Genomic DNA, 13,047 nt, shown 5'->3' with positions numbered 1-13,047 from the left:
ACACTACACACACACACACACACACACACCCGATTTAGACTGCCACTCTTTGCGTCACAGGGCTGCTACCTCGGGTTACACTGGTCATATAAGACCAGTCCTCTCTGCTCTCAGTACCTCCCCATAGAGGGCCAAACACACACACTCTGTCCCGCCATTCCGCCACACATATGGAGCATGCTTGGATGTGTCACTGTACATGTAAATCACATAATCCAGCACACTAATTCCACTGGGAATTACAGACCTCAAGTTGTTTTTATTGTAAATTTGATCATAAAGTATTTCATGGAAATATGTGAGATCAGAAATGTGCTGTTGTGGAAACCTGAACATTGCATAAGTATGCACTGAAGGAAACATGCACAATCACACACACATTCAGCTATTTATTGATTTGGGTGGATTCCATTTTGGGTGGATTCCATTTTGGGTGGATTCCATTTTGGGTGGATTCCATTTTGGGTGGATTCCAATGTGGGTGGATTCCATTTTGGGTGGATTCCATTTTGGGTGGATTCCAATTTGGGTGGATTCCATTTTGGGTGGATTCCATTTTGGGTGGATTCCATTTTGGGTGGATTCCAATTTGGGTGGATTCCAATTTGGGTGGATTCCATTTTGGGTGGATTCCAATGTGGGTGGATTCCAATGTGGGTGGATTCCATTTTGGGTGGATTCCCATTTTGGTGGATCCCATTTTGGGTGGATTCTATTTGGGGGTGGTGAAATCAGAAACTAAAATGGGTAACTTCAGTCTTCAACGGACTGATATGAAGAAACCTACAAATAGAAGTGGTAAAATCAACTGTCACTACTAACCTAGGAGATTTCACGTTAGTGGTCTGTCACCAACCAACACTGGTGCTTTTAGGCTCGCAGCAGGCTTTTGTTCTATCCCTGCATTAACTAACACACCTGACTCTCAGGTCAGGTCTTGAGCAGTTAGTTGTTCAGGGCTGCACAGTCTTCTCCTGGACCAGGTTTGGTGGACCAGGACCACTGGCTGAACTCATATATATAAATGTAATACATTCTGTGCTGCGGTTAATTTTGTTCTCCCCCCTCCATGGTGACCAGGTGGGCTCGGTGGTAGCGGTTGGCTGGATCCGCTCCAAGAAGGCGGTTGATTGGCGGTTGTTCCGTAACATCTTCCTGGCGTGGTTCGTCACGGTGCCGGTGGCGGGGCTGTTCAGTGCCGCGGTCATGGCCCTGTTCGTCTACGGCATCCTCCCTTACGTCTGAGAAAGCGAGGAGAGAGGGAGAAAAGACGAGATGGAGGGAGAGGGGATGGTAAAGAAAGAGGAGATGCAACGAATGAGGCTAGTAGGAGAAAAGAGATGGATGGAGTGGTTAATTAAACTGTCTAGAAGGGAGAAGGAAAGAATTTGATTACACGCTGCCTGGGTTCTGGTCCTGAAGAGGGTTAGATCACACGCTGCCTGGGTTCTGGTCCTGAAGAGGGTTAGATCACACGCTGCCTGGGTTCTGGTCCTGAAGAGGGTTAGATCACACGCTGCCTGGGTTCTGGTCCTGAAGAGGGTTAGATCACACGCTGCCTGGGTTCTGGTCCTGAAGAGGGTTAGATCACACGCTGCCTGGGTTCTGGTCCTGAAGAGGGTTAGATCACACGCTGCCTGGGTTCTGGTCCTGAAGAGGGTTAGATCACACGCTGCCTGGGTTCTGGTCCTGAAGAGGGTTAGATCACACGCTGCCTGGGTTCTAGTCCTGAAGAGGGTAAGATTACATAGGTTCTGGTCAAGAGACTTGTTGACTTCTATGCTGAAGGAATCTTGTTTTATTTTTTTGTTCAATCTTATAAAACAACCTGCTGTACAGATGCATATTACGGACAGACGTGTTACGAACAGATACATGTTAACACATAGGATTCAACTGTTTTACAGGCAATAATATGAAAAGACAAATTCAGTCAACACAATGTTTCGGTCATCACTAGTTAACACAGTTAAAATTATATTTTATCTTTATATGTGTGTATATATATATATATACATATCTTTCATTGCGTTAATAGCGGCTGCCTGCAGTAGGAGACAACGGTGTAGTCGGTTCAGTAGCTATCCTTAATGCCCAAAATATATATATATATATATATATTTTTTTTACATATTGTAATATTGGATTACAATGTGCTTTAGCTTTAAAACAAAAGATGTGTGTTGTTCAACCAAACCACTCTGACCCTTCATAGCCTACCTTTACCTTTTACTGCTCTTACATGCTAAACAGGAAGGTAGGTCTCGTTGCCACGTCGACCATAAAACCCTCCCAGGGTGCTGGGATTGCAAAACAAAAATGATTCCAAATGTACAGTACCAGTCAAAAGTTTGGACACACCTACTAATTCAAGGGTTTTTCTTTATTTATTTTTTTACTATTGTCTACATTGTAGAATAATAGTAGAGACATCAAAACTATGAAATAACACACATGGAATCATGTAGTAACCAGAAAAGTGTTACAAATCAAATTGTATTTGAGATTCTTCAAAGTAGCCACCCTTTGCCTAGATGACAGCATTGCACACTTTTGGCATTCTCTCAACCAGCTTCACCTGGAATGCTTTTCCAACCGTCTTGAAGGAGTTCCCATATATGCTGAGTACTCTCTTCACTCTGCGGTCCAACTCATCCCAAACCATCTCAATTGGGTTGAGGTTGGGTGATTTTGGAGGCCAGGTCATCTGATGCAGTACTCATCACTCTCCATATTAGTAAAATAGACCTTGCACAGCCTGGAGGTGTGTTGGATCATTGTCCTGTTGAAAAACAAATGATAGTCCCACTAAACACAAACCAGATGGGATGGTGTATCTCTGCAGAATGCTGTGGTAGCCATGCTGGTTAAATGTGCCTTGAATTCTAAATAAATCAGACAGTGTCACCAGCAAAGCACCATCACACCTCCTCCTCCATGCTTCATGGTGGGAACCATACATGCAGAGATCATCCGTTCACCTGCTCTGCGTCTCACAAAGACACGGCGGTTGGGACCAAAAATCTCACATTTGGACTCATCAGACCAAAGGACAGATTTCCACCAGTCTAATGTCCATTGCTCACGTTTCGAAGCCCAAACAAGTCTCTTCTTATTGGTGTCCTTTAGTCGTGGTTTCTTTGCAGAAATTTCACCATGAAGGCCTGATTCACACAGTCTCTTCTGAACAGTTGATGTTGAGATGTGTCTGTTACTTGAACTCTGTGAAGCATTTATTTGGGCTGCAATTTCTGAGGCTGGTAACTCTAATGAACTTATCCTCTGCAGCAGAGGTAACTCTGGGTCTTCCATTCCTGTGGCAGGTTCATCATTGCGCTTGATGGTTTTTGTGACTGCACTTGAAGAAACTCTAAAAGCTCTTGGACATTTTCCGGATTGAATGACCTTCATGTCTTAAAGTAATGATCGACTGTCGTTTCTGTTTGCATATTTGAGCTGTTCTTGCCATAATATGGACTTTGTCTTTTACCAAATAGGTTTATCTTCTGTATACCACCCCTACCTTGTCACAACACAACTGATTGGCTCAAACACATTAAGAAGGAAAGAAATTTCACAAATTATCTTTTAACAAGGCACACCAGTTAATTGAAATGCATTCCAGATGACTACCTCATGAAGCTGGTTGAGAGAATGCCAAGCGTGCAAAGGTGTCATCAAGGCAAAGGGTGGCTACTTTGAAGAATCTCAAATATAAAATATATTTTGATTTGTTTAACACTTGTTTGGTTACGACATGATTCCATATGTGTTATTTCATAGTTTTGATGTCTTCACTATTATTCTACAATGTAGAACATAGTCAAAATAAAGAAAAACCCTTAAATGAGTAGTTTTGACTGGTACTGTATACAGTATATATTTTTTGTTGTAATTTTATTAGGATCCCTACAAGCTATTGCTGAAGCATCAGCTACTCTTCCTGGGCTCCACATGAAACATGACATCATACAGAACATTCATTGACAATGAACAGACGTTACCATAGAAACCAGTTACCAGAAGATGGCCCAATTGAACTGCGTTCTGTGTGTTTGTTTCAAAGATGGATACCCAGTTTTATTTTTTTATTTTTTTTAAATGTGTTCTATATTGTCATTTGTACTGTAAACTATCATGGGGTTTTGCGTATTTTAGATTTGTATTTTGTCTTTTATGAATACTTTTTGTTTTCACTCTGGGTGAGGTATAGAATACACCCATTATTCTGTCTGACCGTTTCATTTATTATTTCACATTTTAACTGAGCACATGGGGGGGGGGTGCTTTCTCATTTTGTTAATTTCAGAATAATATTTTTACCAAAGATCCTGAGGAATCCCATCACTTAAAAAAAAATTTGATTTGACTATTTGCAGCAGTATAACAAAAAAACTGTTTCCTTCCTGTAGTGAACTGGATATTCGCTTGTGTTCCAAGTACAGTATTAGGTGTGTGTGTGTGTGTGTGTGTGGTAGGACAGCTCAACAGGGTGCGTTACACCATGCCAAAGTAAGCTGCCATACTTGCTGTCATAGCAAAATGCCAATATCACACAGACACGTCAAAGAGTAGCAGCAGCCAAAATACTGAAACACACACACACACACACACAACGCCTTTATAAGCCCCTATACCAGCTAGTCACCTGTATTCAGACTACACACACACACACACACACACACACACATACCGCCTTTATAAGCCCCTATACCAGCTAGTCACCTGTATTCAGACTACACACACACATACCGCCTTTATAAGCCCCTATACCAGCTAGTCACCTGTATTCAGACTACACACACGCACACACACACACCACCCAGCAGTATGTTCAGGCCCACTGGTGCGGTCTGTTGTATATCCCAGCCCTCTGAGACAATACTGGAGGATGTATTTACTGTTAATATATGGATCAGGGTGACTGTCTGTTTGTTCTACGTTTCCTGTTTGTTCAAGTGAAATAACCTAAACTAGCAGGCGTAACAAAAAGACACCTTGAGCAGAGTCCCCACAGTTGTTTTTTTCTCTCCAGGGGAAACAGAAGTTAGGTTGAAAAAGCCAGTATCCGGTGACCAGTGTTCGAACTAGCTCAACAGTATAGTAGTCACACACCATCTCTGTCTAGACTCTAGATTGCCCCCCCTCCCTATAGATGCAACCCCAAGGGGGGGGTTGGTCAGATGTCATGTCATTGTGAGAGAAAGGATCATATCAGTGATGTCCCTCCCCCCTTTTTTTCTGTCATTGTCCCTGTCCCAAATGGTACCCTTGGTTACCTATATAGTGCACTACCTTTGTCCACTACCCCATAGGACTCAAGTTAAACGTAGTGTACTATGTAGGGAATAGGGTGCCATTTGGGGCATTTAGTCTTCCTCTGTTGTAGCTTCAGACCGTTGTTTTAAGGAAGACCCAACAGAACAGGTTATGAGATTCAACACACCCCCCACCCCAGGCATCTGGGTAGCCATGTTGTTAACAAAGAGAATTTGATGATGTCATTGTGCTAGGGTAAGGTTCTATGGGAGAGGGGCAGAACTGTTATATCCTGGCAGTGTAGGAGCTGATATCAGTCATGCAATTAGGGGGGAGATATCAAGTAGTGTTATTAGGGGGAGATATCAGTAGTATTATTAGGGGGATGATGGGGATGATATCAGTAGTGTTATTAGGGGGAGATATCAGTAGTATTATTAGGGGGGATGATGGGGATGATATCAGTAGTGTTATTAGGGGGAGATATCAGTAGTATTATTAGGGGGATGATGGGGATGATATCAGTAGTGTTATTAGGGGGAGATATCAGTAGTATTATTAGGGGGATGATGGGGATGATATTAGTAGTGTTATTAGGGGGATGATATCAGTAGTATTATTAGGGGGATGATGGGGATGATATTAGTAGTGTTATTAGGGGGATGGGGTGATATCAGTAGTGTTATTGGGGGTGATATCGGTAGTGTTATTGGGGGGTGATATCGGTAGTGTTATTGGGGGTGATATCGGTAGTGTTATTGGGGGGGATGATATCAGTAGTGTTATTGGGGGATGATATCAGTAGTGTTATTGGGGGATGATATCAGTAGTGTTATTGGGGGGGGATGACGATATCAGTAGTGTTATTTGGGGGGTGATTGGGATGATATCAGTAGTGTTATTGGGATATCGGTAGTGTTATTGGGGGGGTGATTGGGATGATATCAGTAGTGTTATTGGGGGGTGATATCGGTAGTGTTATTGGGTAGGGGGGTGATTGGGACGATATCAGTAGTGTTATTGGGGAGGATAGGGACAATATCAGGGGATAATATGGAGGGTTCAGGGCTAATATGGAGGTACCTGTAGCTCATAGAGTTGAACAGAGGGCACATACCAATGTCTCTGCCCATGCTAAAACCAGCTTTGTGGCAAGTGAGCCCTCGATCCAACTATGGTTTATATCGAGGTTTTGGGGAGTAGTTTTGATCATCACCAGCGTTTTTTTGACGGTCACCTGACTTTTAAATGAAGAAAAACGAACGAAGCCTGGCTTTGTTTTTCAAATTTGAACAAACAGACATTTTCTTTGTGGTGTGTTTCTTTTTCTTCTCTGTTTTGTCTCATGAACCAATCAAATGCTTAAGTGGCCATTTGCCTTGTAATGTTATGTTTTACTGTGTGATGGATACAGTAAGTTATAAGTACTGTGGAGTTTACATCGTAACTAAGATATTGTTGAGTAACTAAAAAATATATATATATATATGACAAAAAAAACGTGTTGCCTAATGATGCCAATGAAAAGACTAAAACTATTATTATTATTGTTAACCATGAATAATGTAAGACGAAATAACCTGAAGTGTCTAGACGAGAGAGTGTTAATGACGTGTCATTGTCCTCATGTTGTTCTTCTCTTGTCGTAGAGCTAGTTATCCTGAACCCTCTACACTGCTGTGTTAACACTACACGTATGGCTGCAATTCAATAATGAAGAGAATAAATAGACACATTTCATCAAGACTATATATTTTTCTACCATCTCTATTTTAACCCCCCCACCCACCACCCACCGAGTGAACCGCACCCGACGCTGTGAGGAGGGTGGAACACGCTGGGAACCTGGCACACGGTCACGAGACTGTGATGCCATTGCTTGTAACCAGGAAGTGGTCATTATGATGTCATGATTTCCTCCATTCCATTGTGATTGGCCACGATCTGCTCTAACCCAGCGCGCTCTCGCCTTATGTTAGACTGTGTCGGTTGTCGATATAGATCAGACTTTTAAATTACCATTTTTATTTTAGATTTAAAAAAAAAAAAAACTTTGTAATTTTGTTTCCCTATACCGCTTTGATGAGCTGCCAGACTGGGGTTACTTATTTATAGCAGGAAACGGAACGCTTATATTACACTTTTATCATCCATGTCTAGCCAATAAGTTTAAACGCAGGCCTGAGACCAGTATCACTAAGGACAGAGCCAAGGCTCTTAGAAAAAGCTCTGTGGACTGGTAACCCAACGTAGTAGGCGTAAAAAAAAAAAGATGCCTGAGCGGGAGTTCCCAGGTTGAAAATACTGTATCCCTCAAAACCCGAAACATCCGCTTGGTCGACCTGTCGGAGAGTGGTGGACAGGATCTGATATGGCTTTATGTCCGAGGCGAGATGACTGCCGCTCGCAGCTCATAGTCCTTGGACAAGCAGTGAGTTGTTATGGAGGCCCGTTCCTGCCAGCGTTTTGGCATTCATCTCCTTCCATAGAGTGATCCCCTTTGGAACTCACCTGGTCATTATTCTTTTTTTTTTTTAATGCATTCTCAGTCCTGATAGGCTGTTAGGGATGCACCGCTCAAGGTAGAGAGAGAGACTCCATTTTGACTAATATTAGCTACTGATCATCAATCAATCAAAAACAACCAATGACTGGGCTGGTTGCCAATGGGGAGAGTTTGACAGTTTATTGATGCCGATGCTTGGTAATAGACAACCGAGCCCTCTTGACACGCTGCGGGAACATTCTGTGCAATAATAAATAAAGCAGTTTCTTGTGGTGTGACGGCGCCACTGTCTCGCTCTGTAGAGGCACTGTTCTTCAGAGTGGATAGATGTAATGGCACGGTGTCCCCACACGGTGGCGCTTTTGCTATAGCCCGGAATCACTACGTTTCAATATTGTAAGAAACAGAGCTGAATTAATTTTGGATTTCCAGGCTAGCACTGCTGCTACTCCTGAGGAAAACGGTTCCATTCCTCACTTTGTCCACTAGGTAGCGCTAGATGTCTCTACCGAGGATGCAGACAGTGTGTCCTCATTTTCTATCTAGTCTATTCTGTGGTAGAATGTGCTCCTTACCTTAGCTGGCCTGCAGGTTCTCAAACTACTCGGTGTTGTCTTTATAGCGCTTCGTTGTTTAACCGTTTGATAACCGGCCCCACAAAGCCTGGGCTCCCTCCATCTAAGACTTAACAAAGTAAGCTCTTCTGATTTGCATAATAACTGTACTGTAATGTTTTATTTGTAAAAAAAATATATATAATTGTGAAATGAAAAAAAAATGGTTGCATTTAACTAATTAAATTATGGGAATTAAAATTACAAAGAATACCAAATACAGTGTTGTGAGTGTGGTTATTTTGTTGTGGGAGTGGTCTCAGCTAAGAGGGGGTGGCCCCAGGCAAGGGAGCCCCAGGGAAGGGGGCCCCAGAGAAGGCCCCAGGCAAGGGAGCCCCAGGCAAGGGAGCCCCAGGCAAGGGAGCCCCAGGCAAGGGAGCCCCAGGCAAGGGAGCCCCAGGCAAGGGAGCCCCAGGCAAGGGGGCCCCAGGCAAGGGGGCCCCAGGCAAGGTGGCCCCAGGCAAGGGGGCCCCAGGCAAGGGGGCCCCAGGCAAGGGGGCCCCAGGCAAGGGGGCCCCAGGCAAGGGGGCCCCAGGCAAGGGGGCCCCAGGCAAGGGGGCCCCAGGCAAGGGGGCCTGGCATAGCATTTTCAACCATTGTAAAAGGTAGACTCAGTGATACAGATATACACCGTGTGGCGATTTAAGACGGTACAAACCAAGAGGATAATCTCAACGTTTGTTGTCCACACGCAATGATAATGAGCAATGTTTTTGTGCAGATGCTTAGCGATTAAAAACGAACCTGGTAATGAATGCAAACAATAACCCAGGCTAATGAATGTACGATATATATAAGGAGTATATACACTAAGTGTACAAAACATTAAGAACACCTTCCTAATATTGAGTTGTCTCCCCCTTTTTCCCCCTCAGAACAGCCTCAATTCGTCGGGGGGGGATAGACTCCACAAGGTGTCGAAAGCGTTCCACAGGGGAGCTGGTCCACGTTGACTCCAATACTTCCTACAGTTGGCTGTCAAGTTGACTGGATGTCCTTTGGACCATTCTTGATACACACGGGAAACTGTTGAGCATGAAAAAACCCAGCAGCGTTGCAGTTCTTGACACTTACTGGTGCGCCTGGCACCTACTACCATAGCAGTATATCAGCCTCTTCTTGACAACATCTGAAAGGTGTTTTGAGTTGCGGGTGCTGGGGGGGTTTAAAAAATGATATATATATATTTTTAAACTCAGCAAAAAAAGAAACGTCCTCACTGTCAACTGTGTTTATTTTCAGCAAACTTAACGTGTAAAAATGTGTATGAACAAGATTCAACAACGAAGACAGAAACTGAACAAGTTCCACAGACATGTGACTAACAGAAAATGAATAATGTGTCCCTGAACAAATGGGGGGGTCAAAAGTAACTGTCAGTATCTGGTGTGGCCACCAGCCGCATTAAGAACTGCTGTGCATCTCCTCCTCGTGGACTGCACCAGATTGGCAGGTTCTTGCTGTGAGATGTTACCCCACTCTTCCTCCAAGGCACCTGCAAGATCCCGGACATTTCAGGGGGGGAATGGCCCTAGCCCTCACCCTCCAATCCAACAGGTCCCAGACATGTTTAATGGGATTGAGATCCGGGCTTTTCGCTGGTCATGGCAGAACACTGTGATTTCCTGCAAGAGGAATGTCAGAGTGAGCAGTATGTCTGGTGGCATTGTCATGTTGGAGGGTTCTGTCAGGATGAGCCTGCAGGAAGGATACCACATGAGGGAGGGTTCTGTCAGGATGAGCCTGCAGGAAGGATACCACATGAGGGAGGGTTCTGTCAGGATGAGCCTGTAGGAAGGGCACCACATGAGGGAGGGTTCTGTCAGGATGAGCCTGTAGGAAGGGTACCACATGAGGGAGGGTTCTGTCAGGATGAGCCTGTAGGAAGGGCACCACATGAGGGAGGGTTCTGTCAGGATGAGCCTGTAGGAAGGATACCACATGAGGGAGGGTTCTGTCAGGATGAGCCTGTAGGAAGGATACCACATGAGGGAGGGTTCTGTCAGGATGAGCCTGTAGGAAGGATACCACATGAGGGAGGGTTCTGTCAGGATGAGCCTGTAGGAAGGATACCACATGTTGGAGGGTTCTGTCAGGATGAGCCTGTAGGAAGGGCACCACATGTTGGAGGGTTCTGTCAGGATGAGCCTGTAGGAAGGGCACCACATGTTGGAGGGTTCTGTCAGGATGAGCCTGTAGGAAGGGCACCACATGAGGGAGGGTTCTGTCAGGATGAGCCTGTAGGAAGGATACCACATGAGGGAGGGTTCTGTCAGGATGAGCCTGCAGGAAGGATACCACATGAGGGAGGGTTCTGTCAGGATGAGCCTGTAGGAAGGGCACCACATGTTGGAGGGTTCTGTCAGGATGAGCCTGTAGGAAGGATACCACGAGGGAGGGTTCTGTCAGGATGAGCCTGTAGGAAGGATACCACATGAGGGAGGGTTCTGTCAGGATGAGCCTGTAGGAAGGATACCACATGAGGGAGGGTTCTGTCAGGATGAGCCTGTAGGAAGGATACCACATGTTGGAGGGTTCTGTCAGGATGAGCCTGTAGGAAGGGCACCACATGTTGGAGGGTTCTGTCAGGATGAGCCTGTAGGAAGGGCACCACATGTTGGAGGGTTCTGTCAGGATGAGCCTGTAGGAAGGGCACCACATGAGGGAGGGTTCTGTCAGGATGAGCCTGTAGGAAGGATACCACATGAGGGAGGGTTCTGTCAGGATGAGCCTGCAGGAAGGATACCACATGAGGGAGGGTTCTGTCAGGATGAGCCTGCAGGAAGGGTACCACATGAGGGAGGGTTCTGTCAGGATGAGCCTGCAGGAAGGGTACCACATGAGGGAGGGTTCTGTCAGGATGAGCCTGTAGGAAGGGCACCACATGAGGGAGGAGGATGTCTTCCCTGTAATGCACTAGGTTTGAGATTGACTGCAATGACAACAAGCTCAGTCCGATGATGCTGTGACACACCGCCCCAGACTATGACGGACCCTCCACCTCCAAATCGATCCCACTCCAGAGTACAGGCCTCGCTGTAACGCTCATTCCTTTGACGATAAATGCGAATCCGACCATCACCCCTGGTGAGACAAAACCGCGACTCTGTCAGTGAAGAGCACTTTTTGCCAGTCCTGTCTGGTCCAGCGACGGTGGGTTTGTGCCCATAGGTGACGTTGTTGCCGGTGATGTCTGGTGAGGACCTGCCTTACAACAGGCCTACAAGCCCTCAGTCCATCCTCTCTCAGCCTATTGTGGACAGTCTGAGCACTGATGGAGGGATTGTGTGTTCCTGGTGAAACTCAGGCAGTTGTTGTTTCCATCCTGTACCTGTCCCGTAGGTGTGATGTTCGGATGTACCGATCCTGTGCAGGTGTTGTTACACGTGGTCTGCCACTGCGAGGACGATATTAGTCAGCCACCAATTGTGCAAGTTATCCCACTTAAAAAGATGAGAGGCCTGTAATTTTCATCATAGGTACACTTCAACTATGACAGACAAAATGAAAATCACATTGTAGGATTTTTTATGAATTTATTTGCAAATTATAGTGGAAATTAAGTATTTGGTCACCTACAAACAAGCAAGATTTCTGGCTCTCACTGACCTGTAACTTCTTCTTTAAGAGGCTCCTCTGTCCTCCACTCGTTACCTGTATTAATGGCACCTGTTTGAACTTGTTATCAGTATAAAAGACACCTGTCCACAACCTCAAACAGTCACACTCCAAACTCCACTATGGCCAAGACCAAAGAGCTGTCAAAGGACACCAGAAACAAAATTGTAGACCTGCACCAGGCTGGGAAGACTGAATCTGCAATAGGTAAGCAGCTTGGTTTGAAGAAATCAACTGTGGGAGCAATTACTAGGAAATGGAAGACATACAAGACCACTGATAATCTCCCTTGATCTGGGGCTCCACGCAAGATCTCACCCCATGGGGTCAAAATGATCACAAGAACGGTGAGCAAAAATCCCAGAACCACACGGAGGACCTAGTGAATGACCTACAGAGAGCTGGGACCAAAGTAACAAAGCCTACCATCAGTAACACACTACGCCGCCAGGGACTCAAATCCTGCAGTGCCAGACGTGTCCCCCTGCTTAAGACAGTACATGTCGAGGCCCGTCTGAAGTTTGCTAGAGAGCATTTGGATGATCCAGAAGAAGATTGGGAGAATGTCATATGATCAGATGAAACCAAAATATAACTTTTTGGTAAAAGCTCAACTCGTCCTGTTTGGAGGACAAAGAATGCTGAGTTGCATCCAAAGAACACCATACCTACTGTGAAGCATGGGGGTGGAAACATCATGCTTTGGGGCTGTTTTTCTGCAAAGGGACCAGGACGACTGATCCGTGTAAAGGAAAGAATGAATGGGGCCATGTATCATGAGATTTTGAGTGAAAACCACCTTCCATCAGCAAGGGCATTGAAGATGAAACGTGGCTGGGTCTTTCAGCATGACAATGATCCCAAACACACTGCCCGGGCAACCAAGGAGTGGCTTCGTAAGAAGTGGCCTAGCCAGTCTCCAGATCTCAACCCCATAGAAAATCTTTGGAGGGAGTTGAAAGTCCATGTTGCCCAGCAACAGCCCCAAAACATCGCTGCTCTAGAGATCTGCATGGAGGAATGGGCCAAAATACCAGCAACAGTGTGTGA

The 13,047-nt window shown here is 45.2% G+C and overlaps 1 protein-coding gene across 7 annotated transcripts in view; it reads left to right on the top strand.

The window, feature by feature from the left end:
• Positions 1–2,408, top strand: part of LOC112262506 (sodium-dependent phosphate transporter 2-like) — a 93,564-nt gene extending 91,156 nt beyond the window's left edge. For all 7 annotated transcript variants that reach the window (XR_006084776.1, XM_042331251.1, XM_042331246.1 and 4 more), the window contains one exon: positions 1,081–2,408. Coding sequence is in view for 6 of the 7 variants with exons in the window: in XM_042331251.1 (XP_042187185.1) it covers positions 1,081–1,245 (165 nt within the window). In the remaining variant the exon portion in view is untranslated. The remainder of the gene's footprint in view (positions 1–1,080) is intronic.
• The last annotated feature ends 10,639 nt before the right edge of the window (positions 2,409–13,047 follow it).

This window comes from Oncorhynchus tshawytscha, linkage group LG12 (assembly GCF_018296145.1).
Source record: "Oncorhynchus tshawytscha isolate Ot180627B linkage group LG12, Otsh_v2.0, whole genome shotgun sequence".
Lineage (NCBI taxonomy): Eukaryota > Metazoa > Chordata > Actinopteri > Salmoniformes > Salmonidae > Oncorhynchus > Oncorhynchus tshawytscha.
The sequence above is the reverse complement of the archived record's forward strand: the minus strand, read 5'-3'. Positions and strand labels throughout refer to the sequence as shown.